We start from the raw sequence: 26,486 nt of genomic DNA, 5'->3' as shown, positions 1-26,486 counted from the left end.
TATGGGTGTAATTTCTTTCAAATGTTTTGGAACTCAGAACTCCACAATGAGTGATTTTTTTTTTGGAGAGAGAAATCAGAATTTGAGAGTAAATAGTCATAAAATAAAAGCGTCTGCAAATATATAAAAAGGTGAGTAACCGAAGTAACTTTGGTTTCCTAGTGGTAAGACTGGGAAGTTAATAAAGGAGAAAAAGGAGAAGAAGAAATTTTGTTTTGCATCTGTCTTCAAGTAGAAGATATTAAAAGCATCCCAATAACAGTAGAAAAGCAATAAGCTAAGGTGATGGAAAGCTAAAGGACTAAAAGCTGACTTGCTCTTTCAACCTGATAACTCACAACCAAGGCTGTTCAAAGAAGTGGCTGTAGAAATTGATTGTAATCATGCAAAATTCCTGAAATTCTGGAATGTTGCCCACAGATTGTGAAACTGCCAACATATGTTCCTGTTCAAGAAAGGTAGGAGTCAGAAAGGGGAGATGATGGCTCAATAGTATTGACGCTAGACTGTTAATCCACAGTACTAGGCTAATGCTTTGGGCTATGAGTTCAAACTTAATTAAGTTAATGAAAATAAACCCTGAAATTAAAGCTAACTTCAGTACTGATGGCCATGAAACTAGCATTGATTGTCAGAAAAACCAATCTGGTTCCCTAACCTACTTGAAGAAAAGGCATCTGTCAATTTTTCCTGGTCTGGCCTTCATGTGACTTCAGGACCAATTCAGCAAAGTGTTCAAGTCTGACTTGTGCATGTAATGACCTAGCAAGACACACAGCTCATCCATTTGGAATGGCAATAAAGAATAAATAAATAAAAGCCAGAAACTATAGACCATCATCTGTCATTGGGAAAATGTGAAATATTGGAATCTGTTGCTAAGGAGGTAGTAGCAGGACATTGAGAAAATGTTAGGATTTGGTAGGTTCAAATTTCACTCCAGACATTTGAGTATTTAATATAGTTGAACAGTGCAATGCAGTAAGGAGGGAATGCTGCACTGTTAGAGCTCTGTATTCCAGACTGATGTTCAGCTGACTTCCATTTCCCCCACAGGTCGATGTAAAGATTCCATGGCACTATTTCAAAAAGAGCAAAAGAATTCCTCATAGTTCCCTATATTTGTCTATCAACCAACATCACTGAAAGGATCAAAATGATCATTTTTTCTCATTGTTGTTTGTTCTCAAGTTGGCAGCTTATTTCCTACTTTACAACAATAACTTTACTGCAAATTGTTCATTGTTTGCAAAATACTTTTCTGTGTCTGAGGTTGTGACAGGTGTTCAACAATACATTTTTTTCTGTCTTTGGAATAATATAGCTTCATGTAGATGCATAAATATTGAGGTCTTGGGAATTCATCTTCAAGATTGACAATTGCAGAAAGAAAATACTATTTTGGAAATATATTCAAAATTCTAATTAACTTCATTTTGCAAAACACAAAAAAATGAAACACATGTTTATTTTTCTTGTCTATTTATTCATACAACAAAAATGTGCACTATTTCTAAAATAATACTGTTTGCTTCTAAGGAAAAGAGAGGCTTTCAGATATTTGTATTTGCATAACAATAAAAATAAATCACATGCACCAACATGCTTTCAATTATTTTGATGTTTCAGATGGTCTGAAATTACTCATCAAGCAGAGTAGTTTCAGGTTTTCCACACATAAATCTGATCACTTGAAATAATTAGTCAATGTACTTCATGGATGAGGGGCAAAACTTCATGAAAATCCATCTTGACGCTCATTCTCCTGTTCCTATTTTCAAGTTCCTCTCATAAAGCACCAGTTCTCTCCCTTAATTCCCATTGCCCAAAATACTGACTTCAGTTTTTCCTACTCGCCAAAAAGAAAAATGTTGCTGTTGGTTTTTCTCTTTAAGTTATCCTCTTTTTCTTTTTCTCATATGTACAATCTCTGGATCTTGCTCAGTAGCTCTATTGACCCACATCTTTCCTCCCTTCATCCTTCCACCTCAGTTTGACACAAATGGCTATTCCTGGCTCCTCAACTTTCTTCAGTCACCAGTTTCTAAATCTCTCTGGCTTGGCTTTGCCCTCTTGTCCTGACCTACCTGTTCATCTTCCTTCCCACTTACCCACTCCACACTTCCTATTGACCTATCACAATCGCCCACCTATCACCATCCCAACTGTTTATCCCCTAGTCCCACTACCCTTATTTATTTCTCTTCCCCCTCCCCAGTCCTGATGAAAGGTTAAGCTCAAAGCATCAACTGTCTTGCGCCTCAGATGCTATCTGACCTGCTGTGCTTTTTCCAGTGAGGCACTTCATCGACTCTGGCTTCTCCAGTATCTGCAGTCCTCACTATCTCTAAGTAGTCCTATTGGAATTGCTTCCCCTGCCCACACTGAAAGCACAGGATTAGATCCCCTCAAAGGTTCTTAGCCTCTACTTAATTCTTGCTAATGTATACCTTTTGTAAAAAAAAGTGATCCTTGTCATAAGTTACGCAAGATGAAAAAGTTTGTTTTGGCTTACAGTCTTTGAAATTAGCTTGGAGATGCATTGTGGTTTTTAGTTAATCATTAACGCTGTCATAAATTCCAGTAAATAGCTGGTAAATTCTGACCACAACCTTCCTACGTTTACCATTGGGCATCCATGCATATTGTTCAAGATTTCTTTTAGCAAAGTGCATAAGCACATTGCATAAATGCCGTATTTAAAGATGTTTGCTATTCCTTACTTCAGCAACTTAGTTTGCCCAGATTTCTTTGAAATAGTGAATCTAGTTGCCATGCATATCAAATGGGTCAGTTTCAAGTTAGACTGGAATGCTGCCTGTCAGACATAGTAGAGAATAAAAACAGTTCATTCAATGTCAATTCCCTGATGAAAAATGAGTTGCATGATTGAACGTTACGTTCAATATTGTCTTTACATTTGTGCCTTGTTCAAATTACTGTAGTCAGGCAATTTATGTAGGAACTTCATTGTTCATAATTTTTGAAAATCTGGTTTAATTATAGTATTGTTAGTTTAAATATATAGCACTGGATTCCTCCGATTGTTTCAATTACATTAATCTTGCATTCATAACGATCATTATTGCTTTGTGCTTATCTTTCAATTTATTATAGCCACTGTATCAAACTTCAGGTTAAATTAATGTCTTGAACTTAATCTGCTGTATCTAAGTGTTATTGATGCATTCATTCTAAGTCTGTTAGTACACTGACAATTTTAAAGAATTGACAATCAGACGCCATTAATTAAATTAGAGAAAAGCATGAAGTTTTAGAAGGATTCTGGACCTTTGTTATAGAAAAAAAATCATACAATCATCTGGTACATTTCAAAACCTTTCATGTATATATTACCTTGAATATTGACTGAATTATTTCGCCTTACAGTCTGCTCATCACTTCAATGGGTCACATCAAGCTGACAGATTTTGGGCTTTCAAAGATTGGTCTGATGAGCCTCACCACTAATCTATATGAAGGACATATTGAAAAAGATGCAAGAGAATTTCTTGACAAGCAGGTAATACATTTTTGAGTATTATTATTTTTACTGATCTGTTTTTGTGGCATTATCACTGTGGACTCCATCTCATGTTATGATTCACCATGATATCCTCAATTCTATTTTGTTGACTCACCTGTGATTTCTGTCAGAAAACTTTGGACTTAATAGTTAAGTGAGAAACAATATTTTTTTTTAATATCCTAAATGTAATGTACCGAGCACTAAGAAATCAGCTCTGAAGGGTCACTAGACCTGAAATATTGTTTCTGGTTTCTCTTCATAAATACTGCCAGATCTGCTGAGATTTTCCAGCAATTTTTGTTCTGTTTTAAGAAATTCTCCCACTTTGTACGGAATGAAGTGTTGCTTGAGGCAATCAACCTGCAATTTTAGAGCAATATTAGTTTTCATTTGGTTAATTTGTTTTCAGCTTATTCCTTTTGAATTTTAGTTGATCATGTTTACTTGGAAAATTGTCAAGCATCATCATGGGGTGGCATGGTGGCTCAGTGGTTAGCATTATTGTCTCATAGCGCCAGGGATCCAGGTTCAATTCCTTCCTCAGGTAACTGTGTGGAGTTTGCGCATTCTCCCCATGTCTGTGTGGGTTTCCTCCAGGTGCTCCACAGTCCAAAGATGTGCAGATCAGGTGAATTGGCCATGTTGAATTGCCCATAGTGTTAGGTGCATTAGTCAGGAGTAAATGTAGGGAATGGGTTGCTCTTTGGAGGGTCGATGTGGACTTGTTGGGCTGAAGGGCTTGTTTCCACACTGTAGGAAATCTAATCTAATCTAATCGAATTCTATCTTGTCAAGTGACAATTGTCAAATGCTCACTGAATTAATATCCATATATCAGTTGTCCAATCCTTTATATTCCAACATATTGTAGGATCAACTGTTGCTTCTTACAATGAATAGTATGCTACATTTTTGTGATGTTTTTAAAATATTAATAAATTAGCTAGTTTATTGAGCTTTTTCATTTTCTAAAAATGAGTGGTTAGAAAATCACCTGAAGGTGAATATTCTATTCATTTTGCTGAGCCATAGGTTTTGTGAATGAGGATTTAAATGTACAGAGAGATAAGCTTTATAAAACAAGATCTTTTATTTTGACAAAGGTATGTGGAACTCCAGAATACATCGCTCCCGAAGTGATATTGCGGCAAGGTTATGGAAAGCCAGTGGATTGGTGGGCCATGGGTATAATCCTGTATGAATTTTTAGTAGGATGTGTTCCTTTCTTTGGAGATACTCCAGAGGAACTGTTTGGACAAGTGATAAGTGGTAAGTAATGTTTTGGATTTTCAGCCTTCTATGCGCCAGTTAAGATATGTGGAGAACTTTGGTGAAAAGCAGCAAATAAATCCTTCAATATTAAGTTGCTTCTAGAATCCTGAAGTTTTGTTGATTTTGAGATGATAATGACAGGGAAACTGCTGGCCTTTGACCTTATTACATCACTGAAAAATGACAGCAGCTTCAGGATTCTGCTGTGTGACTCTATGTGCACTGACCACCATGGAAATATGGAGCTATCAGTAATTCTATGCTGCATAACAGGGTGTGCTCTTAGATTGCAATCCCTCAGCAATCAGTAAATTTAGAAGAAATCCAATTTATTGTTCTTTGTCTTGCTGCAAAACCCTTGGCAAAGTAAGAGTTGTAACTAAAGTTTTTCAACTGCACTCAAAGCTTGGGGGGTATAGTTAAGGACCCTCACTGGCAGTGACAAGCTGGTTGTATTTTTATGGAATCCAAATTTCTCCATTATGATGTAAAAACAGAAATCCACAATTTTACCTGCTTTTTAAATTTGTGTTAAAGTTAGTTTATGTTTTAGCTTCTATCTTATTTCAGTCATAATTTAATTCACAACCTGAAGATTTAAATTAGAAATTATTGTTATTAGTGGTTTTAACTTCTTGCCTTGCTGTCTCTGAGAATATTTTTGAATAATTGCAAGCAGAGCAAGCAGCCTGACAATATTGTTGCTACATTGTTCAGAAGGTCCCCTGACTTGGTAGCTGGTTTAAACTTGCTTGACTTAGTGCCAGGAAAGATTAAATCCATGCCATGGACATTGTTCCTCTTGGGGAGCTTCCTTCAATAACATATTCAATGCTGTTGCTTTGCCAATGATTTCAAAGCTCAATGGTTTTTCTGTATTGGAAATCAAAACCCCTTTCTATTGTTCATTCTTATTCTAGGAAAATTCCAATTTTGTAATTGTACCAGAATAATCTATCCACTAAGTGCAGTTATTGCTGACACATTCTATGCACATACAAAAATAATTCGTGCATTATTTCAATAAAGTCATAAATCTGGTTTAATGTTTTAACAACTTGTTAAAGTATTGGAAATAATTGTTTAGTATAAGTGTATTTAACCATTTGTTAGAATAACATACAGTCAATTTTACATACAATTACATTGAAATTGTAGTAAAGAGATAGGTGATGCTAATCCTCCAGACAAGCAGTGGTCTTAATTCATGTGCCCACTCTGTTCCCATATCTCCTTATTATCAACTCCCTTATCAATTTTTTAAATCTATTTTTAAACGTTAACTTGGTTTCAGTTTTAATCTCTAACACCAGTAGAGCATTTCACATCCACAAAGCCTTTTTTTAAGCTTTTCTCCTGCTTTTAATGCTAATTTTCTTGTAATTAATCTTGTATTTGGGTCCTAATGTTTTAAATGAACTATTTAGTTATTTTCAGATGATGTGGAAACGTGTGACATGATTGATCCCAGAACTTAAGAGAGTAACTTACGATATAAGATTGACTTCCCTTGGTCTACTCTGCCTTTGCCTTTCCCTCTGCCTCTCCCTTTCTAAAAAGAGAAAACTGAGAGAGGATTTGATTAAAATGTTAGGGATTATTAAAGGTCTGGAAAAATTGGAACCAAATAAGTTATCCTGCTATGTACAAAATGTAAGTACTAGGGGATGTATTAACAAATGAAGGCACTAAAGGAACACAGGAATGGCAGGACAGACCTCTATACTTAAAGGCTGGTAAACAAGTGAAACACATTGCTGTTATGGTTGATGGGATAATAAAGCTTAATAGGTTCTGGCAGCTTAATGTTCCAGGGTATAGATACTATAGAAAGGATAGAAAGGGGGGTCAAGAGAGGAGTGGTGTTTTGGATCAGAGATAACATTACAGCTGTACTTAGGGAAGAAATTCCAAAATTACATCCAGGGAGGTTATTTGGTTGGAGTTGAGAAATAAGAAAGGGATGATCACCTTACTGGGATTGTCCAATAGACCCCCGAATAGTCAGCGGGAAATTGAGTAACAAATTTGTAAGGAGATCTCTGTTATCTGTAAGAATAATTGGGTGGTTATGTTAGGGGATTTTAACTTGCCAAACATAGACTGGAACTATTATAGTGTTAGGGGCTTGGATGGAGAGGATTTTTAATGTGTTTAAGGAATGGAAGGAATTTAAAATTTTCTGATTCAGTATTTGGAAGTACATACTGAAGAAAATGCACGTCTTGACCTACGCTTGGGAAATAAGGCAGGGCAGCTGACTGAGGTGGCAGAAGGGTAGCACTTTCGGACTAGCAACCATTATTGTATTTGTTTTAAAATAGTGATGGAAAAGGATAGACTAGATCTAAAAGTTAAAGTTATAAATTGGAGGAAGGCCAATTTTGGCAGTATTAGGCAAAAACTTTCAAATGTTGATTGGGGACTGATATTTGCAGCTAAAGAGACAGCTGGAAGCCTTCAAAAATGAGATAACGTGAGTCCAGAGATAATATGTTCCTGTTAGGGTTAAGGCCAAGGCTGGTAGGTGTAGAAAATGCTGGATGAATAAAGAAATTGAGGTTTTGGTCAAGAATAAGAAAGAAGGATATGTCAGGTGTAGACAACAGAGATCGAGTGAATCCCCAGAAGAGTATAAATGCAGTAGGAGTATACTTAAGAGGGAAATCAGGAGGGCAGAAAGGGGACATGAGATACCTGTGGCATATAGGGTTAAGCAGAATCCAAAGGGTTTTTACAAATACATTAAGGACAAAAGGGTAACCTAGGAGAGAATAGGGCTCCTCAGAGATCAGCAAGGCCACCTATGTGCGCAGCCACAAGAGATGGGGGAGATACTTAACGAGTATTTTGCATCAGTGTTTACTGCGGAGAAGGACATGGAAGATAGGGAACGAGAGGAAATAAATAATGACATCTTTAAAAATGTCCATTTTACTGAGGAGGTGGTGCTGGATGTCTTAAAATGCATAAAGGTATATAAATCTCTGGTGTACCCTCAAACTCTGTGGGAAGGTTGGAGGTAATTGCTGGGCCCCTTGCTGCAATATTTGTATCATCGATAGCCACACGTGAAGTGCTGGAAGACTGGAGGTTGGTTTAATGTGGTGCCAGTATTAAAGAAACATGGTAAGAAAAATTCAGGGGACTAAAGCCTGGTGAGCCTAACATCAGTGGTTGGCACATTGTTGGAGGGAATCCAGAGGGACTGGATATATATGTATTTGGAACGCAAGAACTAGCTATTTAGGTACAGTACTGGCTCAAGTGAAGAAGACAGAGGGTGGCAGTGGAGGTTTATTTTTCAGACTGGAGGTCTGTGACCAATGGTGTGGCACAAGGATCGGTGCTGGGCCCACTAAATTTTATCATTTATATAAATGATTTGGATGTGAACATAGGAGGTATAGTTAGTAAGTTTGCAGGTGACTCCAAAATTGAAGGTGTAGTGGACAGCAAAGAAGGTTACCTCCGAGTACAACGGGATCTTGGTCAGATGGGCCAATAGACCAAGGAGTGTCAGATGGAGTTTAATTTGGATAAATGTGAGATGCTGCATTTTGGAAAGGCAAATCAGGGCAGGATTTATACATTTAATGGTAAGGTCGGGACCTTACAAAGAGGCTTTGGAGGGCAGGTTCATAGTTTCTTGAAAGTGGAGTGGTAGCCAGGATAGTGAAGAAGGCATTTGGTATGAGTGCGTTTATTAGTTAGTGCATTGAGTATAGGAGTTGGGAGGTCATGTTGCGGCTGTACAGGACATTGTTTTGGCCACTTTTAGAATACTGCATGTAATTCTGGTTTCCCTGCTATTAGAAAGATGTTGTGAAACTTGAAAGGGTTCAGCAAGATTTACATGGCTGTTGCCGGGGTTGAAGGGTTTGAGCTATAGGGAGAGGCTGAGGCTATTTTCCCTGGAGCAGCGGGAATTGAGGGGTGACCTTATAGAGGTTTATAAAATCATGAAAGACATGGATAGAGTAAATACAAAATTAGAGGGCATAATTTTAAGGTGAGAGGGGAAAGATTTAAAAAGGACTTAAGGGGCAACTTTTAATGCAGAGGGTGGCTTATGTATTGTTATAAAGCTGTAGGTGTACTATACCTTTAACAGAGTTAAAAGCTAACAGAACCAACTGACACAGCACCAAGTGTTCTGGACAAATTATAATGTAACATTTGGTCGAACAACTCAATCAGCTAGTTGCCTGGAGATGACTAAACAAATTTGAATTAAGCCAATCAGTTTAAATTATGCCTCAAAAAACACCAAACTGCAATCAAGTTTGAATTTAGTGTATTGACATTCTTAAAAGCCAATGACACAATCCGATGATTTGGGGGTGCCAGGCGGAGGAAAATTGAACAGTTGTGGGGAGAACTGCCAAGTCCCCAGCGTCTGCAGCCTGCCTGGAGAATAGCTCTCTTAAAGGTACCTTTATCGATCAGTGATTTGTGAAGCAGAAATCCTTAAGAAGAAGAAAAGAAGGCAGAGGAAGCCATAACGAGAAGATTCAACATCTGGCTGGTTTTGATAAGTTGAATTTTGGTAAATCTTAATCGGGGGTTTTATCAGATTTATATTATAGAAGGGAAGATAAAAGATAGGTTAGATGAAGGAGTTGTAAATAATTGTTAGTTAATTATTCATCTTATTATTTAAGAAAGCAAATTGTTAATTTTTACTTTAAACAGTTCTTGGCCTCTTGAATTTTCATAGATTACTGCATGGGATAAATCTTTTCTGTGTTGCTGGTTTAAGTTAAGCAGGAGGGTTTACCCCCGTGACATAACAGTTTGGGGGCTTGTCATTGGGAATTGAACAGTTTGGGGGCTCGGGTCTGTCAGTTGAACAGGTTTAGACAGATCAATTAGGAGATTTGAACAGATAAGATCCCAGTAGATTTAAACACATGCAGGTTAGTATCCTAGATCTTTAAATAAAACATCGGTGAGTCAATTTATTTAATTTCAGTGATTTGTAGTTGATTAAACTAAAAGTGAGAGAAATGGTTCCTAAAATTGGTGAAGAGATTCTGGGATTTGAAGATGATTTTCAAATTTACCAACAAAATTTAGAAGGAAAGAAAAAGGCCATACTTCTAGAATTAGAAAATAAGGTAGATTTGGGTTTAACCAAGGACAAAAGTCAAGCTGAAATTGTAAGAGAATCACTCAAACACTTAGGTGTGTCAGAGAAATGGAGAAGTGCAGTAGAGGTAGAAAAACTTAAATTATAATTGAGGAAAATAGAGTTAGAAGATAAACAGAGAGAGAGAGAGAAAAGTTCTTAGCTGAGCAAAACAGGAGAGAATTTGAACTTGAGAAGTTGCAACTTAGTCAGCAAAGTCGAGTTCACAGGGTGGAGATTGAAAGAGAAGGTAGTGATGTATATAAATATGTAAAAACTCTGCCACATCTTAAGGAGAAAGATGTTGAAGCCTTCTTTATTTCATTTGAAAAATTGGCTAGGCAGATGGAGTGGTCTGAGGATTTATGAGTCATGCTAGTTCAGACTAAACTGGTAGGCAGAGCTGGTGAGATATTTGCCACACTGTCAGATGAAGGGTCAAGAGATCATGAAGAGGTTGAACAGACTATTTTAAGTGTTTATGAATTAGTGCCAGAAACACACAGACAGCGGTTCAGAAACACAAAGAAGAAACCAGGTCAGACTCATGTTGAGTTTGAAAGAGTTAAACATTGTCATTTTGATCGATGGGTGTGTGCTATGAAAATAGATAGGACCTTTGAGGCTCTAAGAGAGATTATTCTGCTGGAGGAGTTTAAAAAATCACTTCCACAGAGAGTAAAAATTCACATGGAGGAAAAGAAAGTTCAGGAAGTGAAAAGGGCAGCAGAATTAGCAGTACATGTTGGTGCACAACAGAAGCTTCCGGCCAGAATTTCGTCCTGCGAGGGTTAGAAGCTGGGAGAAGGGGAGATCCTACACTATGAAATCAAGAGTAGAGATCACTGGTAAGAATTTAGCACAGGATAAAAAAGAAGTCCAAGAAGGTGGAAGGAGGGGTGGAAGGCGTCAGGTGTTTCCACTGTGGTAAAATGGGACATGCAAAGTCACAGTGCTGGTCATTAAAGAAAGGCACTGTGGGAAAAGATGTGGTAAAAGAAGCTAAGCCAATGGCATTCGTGAAGGTTGTAAAGGAGACCCCAAGAAGAGGCAAGGAGCTGCAGGAGAGTGCAGAGCCTAGGCAGGGGCTGGGTATGGGGTTAGTACCTGACTTCTATAAAGAATTCATCTCTGTGGATAATGTTTACTCAGAAAGAAGGGGGAAGAAGTTATAATTTTGAGAAATATAGGATCTAACCAGCTGCTGATAGTAATGGACAAGCGAATATGCACTCTTTCTGATCTGTTACCCGAGAGTGTGGTAATCTGTGGGATAGATGGACAGAAATTTAGCATTCCCCTATGTAAGATCAGGTTGAAGTGCCAACTCAAGACTGGGGAAGTTACAGTGGGTGTGATTGACCGAGTGTCAGTTCCAGGAATTCAGTTTGTTCTTGGGAATGATTTTACAAGTTGAGAGTGACACCCCTTGTTGTGGAGAAGCCTAAGGAAGACCAAGAAACTGATGGGGTTAAAACAGAAATATCCTGGTATTTTTCCAGACTGTGTGGCAACCAGATCCCACGATCATAATTCACAGTGCAAAGCAAAAACGTAAAGAGAAAAATGAAGGAGTTGAGGTTCGGTTACAGACACTCTGTTTGACGTAACGGTGCAGGAAAAACCTGAATAGGCAGTGGGTCAGACAGGTGTTTAGACCTGAAAGGCTAAGAGACCTGCAACAGCAAGACAAGACGATAAAAGATATATATGTGGATACATACTCTGAAAAAGAGTCAGAGAATATTCCAGAGGGTTATTATCTGAAAGATAAAATGGAGACCGTGGCAGGTTAGTGCAGAGAAGAAATGGCTGAAGTGCACCAGATTGTGTTGTTGGTAGCATACAGACAGGAGGTGTTACAGGTAGCACATGAACTAAGCATAGGAGGTCACCTAGGGGTATGAAAGACTCAGGCTATGGTACAAAAACATCTTTATTGGCCTAGAATGCATAAGGTTGTGGTTAACTTTTGTCGTAGGTGTCATACATGCCAAATGATAGGTAAGCCACAGGCAGTAATAAAACAGCACCCTTGTTGCCAATTCACACAAGTGAAGAACCTTTCACTCGGATTATAATTGATTGTGTAGGTCCCCTCCTGAGAGTTAAAAGTGGGAACTAGTATTTGTTAACCATAATGGATGTGTCTACTAGATTTCTGCAGGCTTCCATATCGGAGTATCAAGGCAAAAAAGGTTGGTAGAGCAGTTAGTAGCTGTCTTCACATGGTATGGGCTACCCAGAGAGATTCAGTCAGGCCAAGGGTCAAATTTTACTGCTAAGCTGTTTAAGGAGGTTATGAATAACTTAGGTATACCACACTTTTAAATCCAGGGCATATCATCCTGAATCCCAGGGAGCTTCAGAAAGGTGGCATCATACCTTGAAGATCATGTTGTGAGTGTACTGTCAGGATTACCCAGTTATTGAGTAAAGGAATCCCATTTGAATTGTTTGCCATTAGAGATGTCCCAAACAAATCTATTTGGTTCATTCCCTTCAAGTTAATGTTTGGGCGTGAAGTGAGAAGTCCTTTGAAATTAATTAAAGAAAAATTGACAGGACCAAAATTGAGATCTCACTTAGATTATGTATCGGAGGTGAAGGAGGGATTAAATAGAGTAGGTGAGTTAGCTAAACAGCACCTAAAGAGGGCACACTGTACAATGAAGCAGATGGCAGATAAAAGCTCTAAGACTCATACATTTTCCTGAGGGGATGACATGTTAGTACTGATACCAGTGATAGGAGATCCCTTCAAGGCCAGGTTTTGTGGTCCCTCTCAAATTGAGAAAAATTTGAGTCAGGTGAACTATCTAGTAAAGATGCCACATAGAAAAAGAAGGTCTCGGGTATGTCATGTGAGCTTGTTGTATTATACTAGAGAGAAAGAACTGGGGAAACAGGTGTTAGTTTTTGCCCTACAGAGTGGGGAATCAAATTCAAATGATGTAGATTTTGATGTGTCTCAAAATAGATTAAAATATGACGAAGCCCTTGAGGAGTGGGATAGGTTAGTTAGCTATCTGTCTCAGGAGCATAGAACACAGTTCTATGGAAGGTTGACCAACAGAACGTAAAGACGAAGGCCATCGAGGAATTTCCATGACCAATGTTATGTCCCAAGTTCGTCACCTTGGCTTTCGTGAATTCGGAGAAAGAGATGCTTTGATTCTTCAGACTCAGTGGATCCTATCAGAAGTTTGTTCCAAACTTCAGCAGTGTAATGGCACCGTTAACTGATTTGCTGAAGAAGATCCCAAAGTTTCGGTGGACAGAACCATGCCAGGAGGCATTCGACCATTTGAAAGTAATATTAACAACCAAACTGGTTTTAGCTACACCAAACTTTTCAAAACCTTTTAAAATTGCCATTGATGCTGGTGACATTGGAGTTGGACCTGTATTCCTACAGGAAGATGAGGCTGGGATTGAACTAGCAGTTGGTTACTTTTCAAAGAAGATCAACATCCACCAGAGAAAAGAACTATTGAGTTTGGTACTGGCGTTACAACATTTTAGTGCGTATGTCACAAGCAATGTGTCAGAGACGGTAGTGTACACAGATCACAATCCTCTTCCATTTTTAAAATGCTTTAAAGACAAGAATGTGAGACTATTTCGTTGGAGTCTTATGTTACAGATGTTATTACAGATTTAACTGATAAAGTTTAGATGAGATGTGTCTTTATTTAATGTTATATACGTATATACAGCTATATGGGAAGAAGTTAAGGTGAACTTAGATTAAAGTTATCTGTATGTTAAGGTAATATGTTTAAAGAATAGAAAGAAATCTTTTCATTATGACAGATCATTCTTTCTTAAGGGGGAGTGTTAAGGTATGGATATACTGTACCTTTAACAGAGTTAAAAGCTAGCAGAACTACCTGACACAATACAAAGTGTTCTGAACAAGGTATACTGTAACATTTGGTCGAACAACTCGAAAAGCTGGTTGCCTGGAGATGACAAAACAAATTCGAATTAGGCCAATCAGTTTAAATTACACCCTGAAAAATGCCAAACCGTAATAAAGTTTGAATTTAGTATACTGACAATCTTAAAAGCCAATGACACAATCCGATGCTTTGGGGGTGTCAGACAGAGGAAAATTGAACAGTTGTGGGGAGAATTGCCAAGCCCCCAGCATCTGCAGACTGCCTGGAGAATAGCTCTCTTAAAGGTACCTTTATCGATCAGTGACCTGTGAAGCAGAAATCCCGAAGGAGAAGAAAAGAAGACAGAGGAAGCCATAACCAGAAGATTCAACATCTGGCTCGCTTTATAAGTTGAATTTTGGTAAAGCTTAAACAAGAGTTTTATCGGACTAGTATTAAAGAAGGGAAGGTAAAAGATAGGTTAGACGAAGGAGTTGTAAGTAGTTGTTAGTTAATTATTCTATCTTATACTTTAAGAAATCAAGTTGTTCATTTTTACTTTAAATAGCTCTTGACCACTCGTGCTTTCACAAATTTCTGCATGGGATAAACCTTTTCTGTGTTGCTAGTTTAAATTAAGCAGGAGGGTTTACCCCATGACGTAACAATATGGAATGAACTACCAGAAGAAGTGATGGAAGTTTCTACAATTACAACATTAAAATGCATCTGGATGGTTGTTTTAATAGGAAGAGTTTAGAGGAATGTGAGCCAAGTGCTGGCAAATGGGATTAGATTACTTTAGGATAAGTGGTTGGCATGGACGAGTTGGATCAAAAGGTCTTCTATGACTCTAAGTAACTAAAGTGATTCTTGTAAATAATTGGAATTCAGTGTTGAAGGTGCAATGACAATGGCTGCTGACACCAACAACCGGCAACTAAGCATGAGTGCTCATTCGGCGATGCACTGATGCCATCACATAGACTTTACAAGTGACATATGGACCGGGAAGTATGCAATTTCAAACTAGGGTTCAATGAGGAGAGGGTGCACAGGATGGAGGGGAAAAATCAAAATGAAAAAGAAGAGCGTCCAGTAGTGGGGGTGTGATGGGGAAGGGGATGGGAGTAGCGGGGGTAGGGTGGGGGGGGGAGGAGGAGAGGTGGGCTTAAGAATACTGACACTGGATAAACCAGATAAACCAGTAGTCCTCTCATGCCTGTAATGGTTGCTATTGTAGACTGTGCTATGTTCAAAATGATAGATTCAAATAATATAAATAAGAAAAATCTTAAGTGTGATGGCCCTGCCCCAGAAACTGGAGGGGCATAACTTTAAACTTGCCACCTCAGAACTTGGTGATGATAGAAGGTTTTGTACCTTGTACAGAATGCTGCAGGGAACCTAGAATGTGCGACCAGGAAAAATGATTTAAACTCACTAATTTAAATCTTTAGATGGCATATTTGTAAATGTAGAAAAAATAATAAATGTAATGCAGAAATTGGGGAAGAATGAGGTAATGGGACCAAGTGAAGGATAATTCTATTAAAGAGCTGACATAGGAGTAATGGGCATCTGAATGGTGTGATATAAAATTCTGTATTTGATTGATTTAGCTTCAGGCGAAGTTTTTCATTGTTTTAATTAGGCTTTACAAGCAGTTAAGATTTTATGATTTTACATTATATCTTCCATTGTAAATTTTGTATTTCATTGCTCAGATGAGATAGCTTGGCCAGATGGAGATGATGCTTTACCACCTGATGCAGAGGACCTAATCTCAAAGCTGTTAAGGCAAAATCCATTGGAACGACTGGGTACAGGTAATGATTGGATACACCTCAGAAAAGTAAAGGCTCACGTTAGAGATTCTTGTGGAAATTTACTGAATTTGAATTTCTGAAATAAAGGCATGTTTTGTCAAAGTGTGTTACCTTGCAAGCATTACAATATTTTACAAGACTACAAATTCAAGGGGAAAGACCAACATTTATCCTGTCTAAGAAGACATTGTTAATTGGCTGGCAGATGGATACTGATTGGTAGACACTTTGCCATGGAGAATGCATCGATTAATAGTGATTGACAGTTAACGAGTAGGCTTTCTATAAATTTTAAACTGGCAGGTTGACTGATTCGTCAGTTTATAATCCTGAGCAACGACCAACAAATGGCTCGCATTTTGTTGAAATGAAACAGGTGCACTGCATGTACATTTTCTTTCTGTCTGCAAAGAGCAAAGTCCTGTGCATTGATTATATATAGCCTTCATTGCATGCAAATGTACCACTCTGAAGCCCAAGTGACATTCGTGAACTGGTTGTCTGCATAACTCTTTGCACACTCAGGATTATCCAGCAAATGTTCAATTTCAAAATCACATCTAATTTTGGATATTGCATCGTAAAATTTACAATTGCAGATGGTATAGTCAATTCTTCACTTGTTGCAAACAGCCAAAGGAATATGCTGTTTGAGTCAATCCACCTGTCTTTGAGGTGTTTGATCTACATATCCGGCATCATACCAGCACTTAAATTCATATAACTCAATTGCTCATATGTACATTTTAAAAGCCCTCAAACATAATCAAAGTATTATAATTATCAGTAACACTGCTTACACTAAAGCCTCATGTGTTTGTGCATTTTAATTGCTACCCTCTCACCATCTCTCTTTTCTTTGATTCCATTATCCATATTTCTTATTTTTTATATGCACTTCTTTTGAAATCTCAACATCAACCTTAATCTAGTTATCAGGGCAGTTTCATTATGTGTAGAGATCTTACACTAAGAATTGTTAAACTGCAGTGTAAGCTTCCTGTCCTGAACAAGAATAAGTAGATTAACAATTTGAAATTGCTTACCATTTCCTTTTGCATTCATATAAGATCAAGGATGGTGGACTTGAATGAACATGGATTGATGTTTTATCCTCCTTAGGAAGTGTGTATGAAGTGAAGCAACATCGGTTTTTTACAGAACTGGACTGGAACAGTCTGCTTCGTCAGAAGGCTGAATTCATTCCTCAGCTTGAGTCAGAAGATGACACCAGTTACTTTGACAGTAGGTGGATTGTAGAGACATGCAGCTCAAGGTTAAAAGATCAATATGTGTGCAAATTGTTAATCTAGTTTAGTGCCTTAATTATGATTAAGAATGTCTCATGTATTCAAAACTCACCCAAGTCATCCTCATTTCAAGGGCTTTGTAGGACAATCAACGAAGATTTCATTCTTATTCTCTTAGTTGGACTGGCTTAAGTTAACTCTCTTCCAAGTTTTCAAGCTCACAAAAATCAAACTGAACAAAGCAAAAGGTTTAAGAGTTATTTTGTCTTCAAAGCCAGATTAGCAGGATTTGGATTATACATGGACCAAATTTGTTCCAACCAATTGCACTATTCAGTCAATTTTTAATAAAATATAATGTGGCCAACACTCCCTGCTTAAAATTGTGATGGTGATTTCTGATACTTTGACCATGTTTTGTTTGTTAATTCCTATTAAATGTCATGAATATGTAGGTTTGATAGTTCAATGCTCAGTTTTACTGGCTTTCTTTCGTTGTCTGTGCATGATTTGATTGATTATTATCAAGCAGCACTTAAATATCTGATTAGTTGCCATTATGAAGTTTCTTATTGAGATGTATGTGCAAATTTGGCAATTTAAAACTGTTGAATTAGAATTCATTTTTGATTGATACCTTTTTTGTCATAGCTCGATCTGACAGGTACCACCACTTGGATTCTGATGAAGAAGATGACACAAATGAGGATGACCGGGTAGAACTTAAACAGTTTTCATCCTGTTCACCAAGATTCAGCAAGGTAAGTATGATATTGAAAACAAATGTTAACCTTGCTTTCCCTCCACAGATACTGCCAGACCTGCTGAGTTTCTCTAGCAATTTCAGTTTTTGTTTCAGATTTCCAGCATCTGCAATTTTTTGTTTGGGTATATAAGATTGATTTCCAGATGACTTAATGTGAGTGCTACAGTGATTATATTTCAAGAAGTAACTTAATTTGGACATTATAGATTATGCAAACTTACGACCTAAGAGCAGGAGCAGGCCACTCAGCTCTCATGCCTGCTGTGCCATTGAATAACTTGATGGCTGATCTGTATACTCCACCTTCCTGTCTACCCCAATACTCTAATATGATCCAAGTGGTAACCAAATACTTTGTGAAGAGAGAAAAAGTAAGTGAAATTTAGCTAAGTGTGGTCATTGAGATTAACTTGTAAATGGGATGATAATTATAGTTTATCATATTAGATAGTTGAACAGTTTGATACTGTACGTCCATGTTGGGCTATTATTGTCTCTTCTAATCACTAGTGGGGTTTGGGATCATTGTCAAGACCAGCATTTGTTACCCATTCCTAATTGTCCTTAAGAAGGTACCTTCTTGAACCACTATAGCCTGTAAGAATTCTGGGAGTTTGACTCAGCAGCGATGAAAGAACGATGATATATTTCCATGTCTGTATGATGAATTGCTTAATGGGAAGCTTGAAGGTGGTGGCATTCCTATTCACTTGTTCCCCTCATTCATTAGATGACATAGATTGTGTATTTGGAAGATGCTGTTGTTAAAGAAGAGTTAGCATGTTGCTGTGTTGAGACTATAGCCACAATATACCAGGGATAGGGGAATACATGTTTAAGGTGGTGGATAAGGTTCACTGCTTTGTCCTGGATGATGTTGAGCATCTTGTGTGGTGTTGGAGCTGTACTCAGCCAGGCAATGGGCACTAATCCATCACACGTTTCTATCTGTAAATGATCAAAAGACTTTGTAGAGTCATGAGGTGAGACCATCAGACTGTTGATAGTGGGAGATTCAGCAATGTTAATCTTATTGATTGTCAAGGGGAGGTGATTAGACTCTTGGTGAACAGGCTTATTACTAAGCACTAAATAACCCATGCCTGAATGTTGACCAGGTCTTGCTGCATGCAGGCATGGCTTGCTTTAATATTTGAGCAGTTGTGAATAGTACTGGATAATGTGCAATCCAGCAAATATCTTCAAATATGACTTAATGATGGAGGAAATATTAGTAATGAAACAGCTAGGAGATGGCTGAACAAAGGAAATTATCCTGAAGAGCTCATGAAGCATATGAAGGTGAAGATAAATAACCTTAAACAACTAGATGAAAAGATGTAAAAAATTAAATTTCAGGAATTTCTTTCTTTGGTCCTTGTTATTTAGTTTCTGCAATTTTAATGCAAAACTGCAAGCTGCTATTAGAGCCTACAGAAACTATTAAATACCTCTATCCTTTAGGTTTACAGTAGCATGGAACGGCTTTCCCTGCATGAAGAAAGGAAAACACCACCCCCAACCAAGCGTAGCTTCAGTGAGGAAAAAGATGATCGAATCGATAAGTTGGATGGCCTTAGTAGTCTGAAAACCCGAGATAGGAACTGGATACTTGGATCACCTGAAATGTGAGTTAACTGCCTACTGTCAAATCAAGAGAGAAAGTAACACTGTTGAGGGATGGACTATCTTCTCAATAACACAGGGTGTTGCACTGTCAGAATTTTGTAAGTTTTCATGTGATCACCTCTCATTCTTTGAAACTCTCGAGAAAGTAGACTCAGTTTCCTCAGTCTTACCTCATTAGACAATTCTACCATGAAGCTGTGAAGCTCCACTGCACTCCTCCTGTGGCCAAAATCTGGGATAAAGAGACAAAGCTATGCACAATATGCCAAGCAGGTGTAGATTCACAATGCGATTGCAGTCATTGTGATGAAGGCCCATACACAATTCGTATTTTGTATTTACTGTTGCATCTACATGCAAACTTTCAGTGAGTCATGAACAAGAACATCAGGTCCTTTTGGACATCAAACTCACCCTTTAAGAAATACAGCACTCAAACCTCCTGCCATTTAAGAAACTTCCTGCTTTTTAGTTTTTCTTCCAAAGTAGGTAACTTCACACTTATTTATCTTCTGTTTCATCAGCCAAATTCTTGCTCATTCACATAGCCTTTACAAGTCTGTTTGAAGCCTCCTTACATCTTCACTAAACTTACATTCCAGATAGCTCTGTGAAAGTATTACAATTGGTTGCTGCATCCATATCATTGATACAAAGTGTGAATAGTTATGGCCAAGCAGTGATTCTTATAGAACCTCACTAGTAACAGCTGTGCCATCCTGGAAATGGCACATCCATTTAGTTTTACTCTTTGCTTTCTGTCTGTGAATCAATTCTTGATCCCTGCTTCTATATTACCTCCATGCACTCTAATTTTGTTTGCTGACTTCCTGTGTGGACGTTTATCAAAGGTTTTCTGAAAATTCAAATGCATTACATCAATTGGTTCTCCTTTATCTATGATACAAGTAACCTACTCAACACAATACTCCTAATGATTTTTTCAAACATGAATTCCCTTTAATAAATCTATGTTGACTGTACCCAATTTTATTAAAATTTTATTTGTGTTCAGCTATTATTCTGACATTTTCTCTTCATCCGATGTCAAAATAATAGGTATATTGGTGTCCATTCTCCCACCCTTCTTAAACAGTGTTGTTACATTTGATTCTTTCTAGGCTAGAGGAACCTTTCTGAAATCATATAGAATAGAAATCATTGAATTTTACAATACAGAAGGTGTCTGTACTGACCCCCAAAAGAGCCACTCAGCTAGTTCCACTATCCAACCCTATGTCCGTAACCCACTAACTTATTGAAAGATCAATGCACTCACTTCCCCAGTAGCCACCACCTTTATCTCTCTGTGATAAAGTTGATCTGGTCAGGATATTTACTAATATTCAATCCAGTTATTGTTTCAAGAAATAGCTCTGTATTAATAATTTCTTTCACTTCCTCCATTTTACAAGTCTCTTGGTTACCTTGTATTTTGAGAAGATTTTCTATGTTATCCTCTGAGAAGGCATCTGCACAAGTAACTGTTTAGTTTCTCTACCATTTCCCTGTACTCCATGACAAATTCTCCTGTCTACTTCTATAATGGGCCTACTTTTACGCTAGATCATCTTTTTGCTGTTTCTGAAATATTCCTAATTCTCAGCTTTCCACTTTCTTTAATCTAGTGCAGTTTTTCCCTAATCTTTTCAATCACGTGGACAAACTGGTTTAATAGCATCACACAGTACAGAAACAAACCCTTCCCTCCAACCAGTCCATGCTGAACATAATCCCAGCTAAACTAGTCCGCCTGCCTGCTCCTAGCCTACATCCTTCCAAACCTTTCTTACTGATATACTTATCCAAATGTCTTTTAAACATTGTAATTGTACCCACATCCACTACTTCCTCAGGAAGTCCATTCCACATGCAAACCACCCTCTGTGCAAAAGAATTTGCCCCTCATTTTTTTCTAAAATCTCCTCTTATGTTAAAAATGTGCCCCATAGATTTGAAATCACCCATCCTCGCTAAAAGACAACTGCCATTAACTCTATCTATACCTCTCATTATTTTATAAACTTCTATGAGGTAACCTCTCAACCGCCTAAGTTCCAGTGAAAAAGGTCCCAGTCTATCCAGCCTTTTTTCATAACTCAAAACTTCCAAGCACAGCAACATCCTGGTAAATCTCTTCTAAACCCTCTCCAGCTTATTAATATTGTTCCTACAACTGGGCAACTAGAACTGAACATTATTCCAGAAGAGTCGAGAGTGTGGTGCTAGAAAAGCACAGCAGGTCATGCAGCGTCCGAGGAGCAGGGCTGTTCCAGAAGAGGCCTCATCAATGTCCAGTACAACCTCAACATGACTTCCCAACTCCTATACTCAAAGGTCTTTCCATCTTTTTAACTTTCCTGTTGATATGTGACTCAAATTTTAAAGAGTTCTGTATCTGCACCACTAGGTCCCTCTGTTCTACAACACCATCCAATGCTTTATCTTTAATTGTATAAGCCGTAACCTTGTTTATTGCAGTAAAATGCAATACCTCACGTTTATCTCGATTGAACGTCATCTGTCATTTTTCAGCCCATCGACCCATTTGATCAAGATCCCTTTGTAATCTTAGGAAACCTTCCTCACTGTCTACTATGCCCTCAATGTGGTGTCGTCTGCAAACTTACTAACCATGCTTTCTAGATTCTCATCCAAATAATTTACATAAATGACAAATGAAAGAGGACCCAGAACCAACCCTTGGCAACAGGCCTCCAGTCTAAAAGCAACCTTTCACCACCACACTCTGTCTCTGGTTACAAAATATAGACTCTGCTGTCAGGAAATATGGCCATTGGTTTCTTTGACAAGATGGAAAAATGTTAGTACCATTAATTTTACATTTCTCACTCAAAGAGATATCTGTACAATCTTTGAAAGCAAAAGTGTAAACACTTCAGTTTAAATTGATATGCATTCTGAGTTGTGGAAGGCAAGTGCTAGACTTTATGCTCGAGAACACCCTTCTCTAGTCATTATGACTGATATGCCACTACATAGCAGCCCAAATAACTTTGACAATCATATTTAATGATGCTTAAGAATACTTGTTTATTGAATTTTGTGACTTATTTACCTTTTATTCTTCTCGTTTCTTCAGTATCCGAAAACGTATGTCATTGTCAGAATCATCCCACACTGAAAGTGACTCTAGTCCTCCACTAACAGTCAGGCGCCGTTGTTCAACATTAATAGAGATGCCACGCTTTGCTATCTCTGGAGAAGATGAGGGAAAGAAGCAGCAAGCAACTAGAACATGGGAAGATGTGTCCTTAACTATACCAGAACAGCCTGCAGAGAAAGACCTCACACTGGAAGTGGATGTTAGTCCTGCCACACCAGCTTCGACAATCAGTAACATAAGCAGCTCAACTTTAACTGGTAAGTTTGCAAAGAACAGCAGATGAGTATTTTTAAGGTTTTGTTTTTGCCAGAGCTGGAGATGACATTGTAAAAAACAGTATTAAATGCCATTTGCAAGTTCAGTTAAGGCATTGTGAGAGTCAATTAAGTGAAACTGGATTGTATGTAGCCTGGCTAGATAAGGGCTGATAACTTTCTTTTCATAAAGAATTTTACTGAACCACTTGAATTTTCAGTCATTCAGCAATTTTCATGCTTATTACATCTGTGGTAAATGTAGAACGCCAGAATTACTGAATTTAGTTTTTGCAAATTATCATAACAGAATTTGATCGATGGTTTAGTTTAAATCATACAAATGATTCCTAAATTAATCTAATGGAGCCCTTGATTTTAGTCTGAAAATAATAATGTAAGTCTTAAACAGAAATTGCAGGAGAAAATGAGCAAGAAAATGGGTGGCACGGTGGCACACTGCTGTCTCACAGCGCCAGAGACCCAGGTTCAATTCCCGCTTCAGGCGACTGACTGTGTGGAGTTTGCACATTCTCACAGTGTCTGCGGGACCTGCAGGTCAGGTGAATTGGCCATGCTAAATTGCCCGTAGTGTTAGGTGAAAGGGTAAATGTAGGGTTATGAGTGGGTTGCGCTTTGGCGGGTCGGTATGGACTTGTTGGGCCGAAGGGTCTGTTTCCACACTGTAAGTAATCTAATCTAAAGTCTAGCAGCATCTGTGCAGAAAGAGCAGAGTTTCGGTTTCAGTTCAGTGAATCTGGTTCTGAAGAAGAACCATTGGACTCAGAATATTAACTCTGCTCTCTCTCCACAGCTTATCCAGAAATTTCTGTTTTTGTTTCAGATTTCCAGCATCCAGAGTTCTTTGTTTTATTTATTAAAGGGCAATTATATATTATAGTCGTCTTTCATAACTTAAAGAGATAACTAAAATTTGTGACTTCTACTTTGCAATTATCTATGTTTATTTTCAATATGAAGATAAGCTAAATAATGCAAAGATAACTCAGTACATAAACGCCTTTCAGTCTATATCTCCAGTCTGCCTTGTTAAACCAAACACTTGTAGCTTCGTGGTGCACAGATATGGCTATGATGTACTCATTTTTGCAGCACAGCTGAGAACCAGTTGAGCTCCAATTGAAAATGTTTTTGAATATGTGGCTGTGCTTTTTTTTTTGAAGATTTCCATTCTACCTAGAATTTAGCCTTTCTGGAATTGAAATGGAAAATTAATGCATAAACTATAAAATGTAGCCAAGATTTTCAATATGGGATTTTAAAGGAGTGTGGAGAACATGCTTAGAAAATCATGATGTGATTAGGTAGAGTGAACATTGATTTGAAAAACGGAAATAATGTTTCATTTATTTCACTCTTTTGTGGAAATAACAAGCAAGGATAAAAGAGAACCTGTAGATATAAATGCTTGGTTTTCTTAAAGGCAGTTGATAAGGATCAACATCAAAGTTTCCTTTGTAAAGTCTGAAGTGAGAACATTTGCTGATGATTACGAAGTTTCACTTAGTTTCATAATTTCTCAGATGAAACAGTTCATGCAAAACCTCTGCTAACAAATGGCAAATAACATCATGCAACACAACTACCTGGAAATGGCCATCTCCAACAGAGATTATCTAACCATTTTCCCTCTGCATTCAACAATTTTGTCATTGCTTGTCAATCAGCATTATCTGGCAAAGCCTAAGCTAAGTCACATGCTCGAAGCAGCCAGTTGTAGATCAGCAGTTGCACAATATTGGTCCGATACCGGGATGTGGTTGATAGTTACTTGAAACAATTGTTTATAAGTGCTGGAAGTTCCAAATACACATGACTTTTCTTATACCACCAGATTTTGTGTAGTATTGTTAATGATGAATCAGATTTTCTGAAGTTGTTAGGCTTGATAATGCACAATAATTCTATCATGGCCAAAGACTGTTGTATGTGCAGCTAACAGAGTGTGCATCTTTCCATATGGTGGATTTGCTGCCACCACCATCTTTTAGTGTAGGGATCTATAGAAGGTGGTAAGTCTTGCATGAGAGAAAAGCCAACTTCCTGGTCTCACATGAAGAATCTCTTATATGTTAGTAACTAGTTACAGTTTACACTGATGTGATAGACATTGTTTATATGATGAAGGTTTATAATATTATTGTTTGAGGATTTGGATTCTAAAGTAGAGGTTAATGGGTTTTTGGTTATAATTCTGTGAAGTTGACATTTTCTAAAAGGATCAGACAGTAATTTTTAATAGTACATTCAAAACAGCATTTTCATAAAGCACATGGCATAAACTAAATGAGCAGGCAGAGTAACTTGTGAGATAATTATTGAAGTGCTTAAGAACTTTTATGGCCTACAGAGAGACTCAAGCAAGTTCAGTTCAGAACACTGAAGAGATCAATGCCAACAGAAAGGCGGTTTTAGTTGAAATGGAAAGAAGTCTTAAGCTGTTTTGGTCATCCAAGTAGGCAGGGCGAGGGAAGCCCTAACCTTTAAGAGTTCAGTCAGAAAAGTAAATGAGTTAGTGTGCATCAGTGGGAGAGAAACACAGAGAATCACATCTGGTGAATGTGCACAAAAATCGTCAAAAAAGGACTCTTGCCAGTTGGGTAAGAAGTTTTAAAGTGAAAATAGGGTAAAAGAAAATTCTGGGAATAAGGGTTTAATGTTTTTATTGTTTATATATATAAACACACACACACACACACACACACACACACACACACACACACACACACACACACAAAGATATGGCTTTTTGTATAATAAATTTGTGCTGTTTGGTTAAAAGTACATTGGCAGCCTTTTGTGGATATATTCAGTTGACTGATGACCATGGTGACTAAACTGCAAAAATAAACATAGAACAGTAAAGCACTGTACAGGCCAGCCTTTTATTCTATTGTTTAGATCAGACTAACCTACATACCCTTCATTGTACTATCTTCCTTATACATACCCAAGAGTCGCTTAAATGTCCCTAATGTATCTGACAAGTTTTTGAATTTGACTTGTCCGGTATTATTGTCAGCTAGGATCATCACATTATGTTGGAGACAGTGAGGAGGACCTGGATAAAAGATTGTGCTCGTTTATGAACATAAGCTGCTCAGTCCAAAATCCACAGGACGTGATCAGTTGGTGTTGTTTGTTACACTCCTCAGTATTAATCTTTTCAAATCCATATATAGCACTGACCTGCAATGACTAAACAAATCATATTCATTTTGTCAAATCAGTGAAATGCAATAGATAAAATACTTCAGGAAGTGTGAGAGTGCACAATGCAATTTTTAATATGTTACGAATGAAAGACTATCTGCAGTAATGAAGATTTTGACCACTGGCTAAACAGAACTTGTATGAGAAATACATCTGAATATGCTTTCAATTTTTTGTGGACCCGAGAGTTTGCTTTTCATTATTCATCAGTGAAATGATGTAAAGTTTTGAGGTGGGCCGCAAATAATGGTAGCATGCCTATTGTATAAGAAGTAGCTGTTCATGAATTCATAAACTCCCCCTTGTTCCATCAGAGTGCTTTTCTTCCTCTTTGTTTATCTAGCTTTCACTGTATGATTCAACATTGAATTAAATATTCCAACTTGCACTTCCTGCTCGCACTCTGCATGTCTCAGTAAAGATTCCTCATAATGATTGGTTGAGGCAATACATAGCTTCCAACCCTGTTTGCACAGGTCCTGGATCGCTTCTCATAGAGGCTGGACCAAAATGGCTGTCAAAAGTACTGCAAGTTCCTCTGTAAAATCCTATAAAATCTTTTAGGGCAAGTGTAACAGTGA

The 26,486-nt window shown here is 37.8% G+C and overlaps 1 protein-coding gene across 3 annotated transcripts in view; it reads left to right on the top strand.

Annotated features, from left to right (window-relative positions):
* Positions 1–26,486, top strand: part of mast2 (microtubule associated serine/threonine kinase 2) — a 416,215-nt gene that overhangs the window by 372,574 nt on the left and 17,155 nt on the right. For all 3 annotated transcript variants that reach the window (XM_060830482.1, XM_060830481.1, XM_060830483.1), the window contains 7 exons: positions 3,391–3,523; positions 4,633–4,798; positions 15,544–15,645; positions 16,768–16,890; positions 17,547–17,656; positions 19,126–19,289; positions 22,394–22,674. In XM_060830482.1, the coding sequence (XP_060686465.1) occupies positions 3,391–3,523; positions 4,633–4,798; positions 15,544–15,645; positions 16,768–16,890; positions 17,547–17,656; positions 19,126–19,289; positions 22,394–22,674 (1,079 nt within the window). The remainder of the gene's footprint in view (positions 1–3,390; positions 3,524–4,632; positions 4,799–15,543; positions 15,646–16,767; positions 16,891–17,546; positions 17,657–19,125; positions 19,290–22,393; positions 22,675–26,486) is intronic.

This window comes from Hemiscyllium ocellatum, chromosome 9 (genome assembly GCF_020745735.1).
Source record: "Hemiscyllium ocellatum isolate sHemOce1 chromosome 9, sHemOce1.pat.X.cur, whole genome shotgun sequence".
NCBI lineage: Eukaryota > Metazoa > Chordata > Chondrichthyes > Orectolobiformes > Hemiscylliidae > Hemiscyllium > Hemiscyllium ocellatum.
This window is presented reverse-complemented; position numbering and strand designations above follow the sequence as displayed.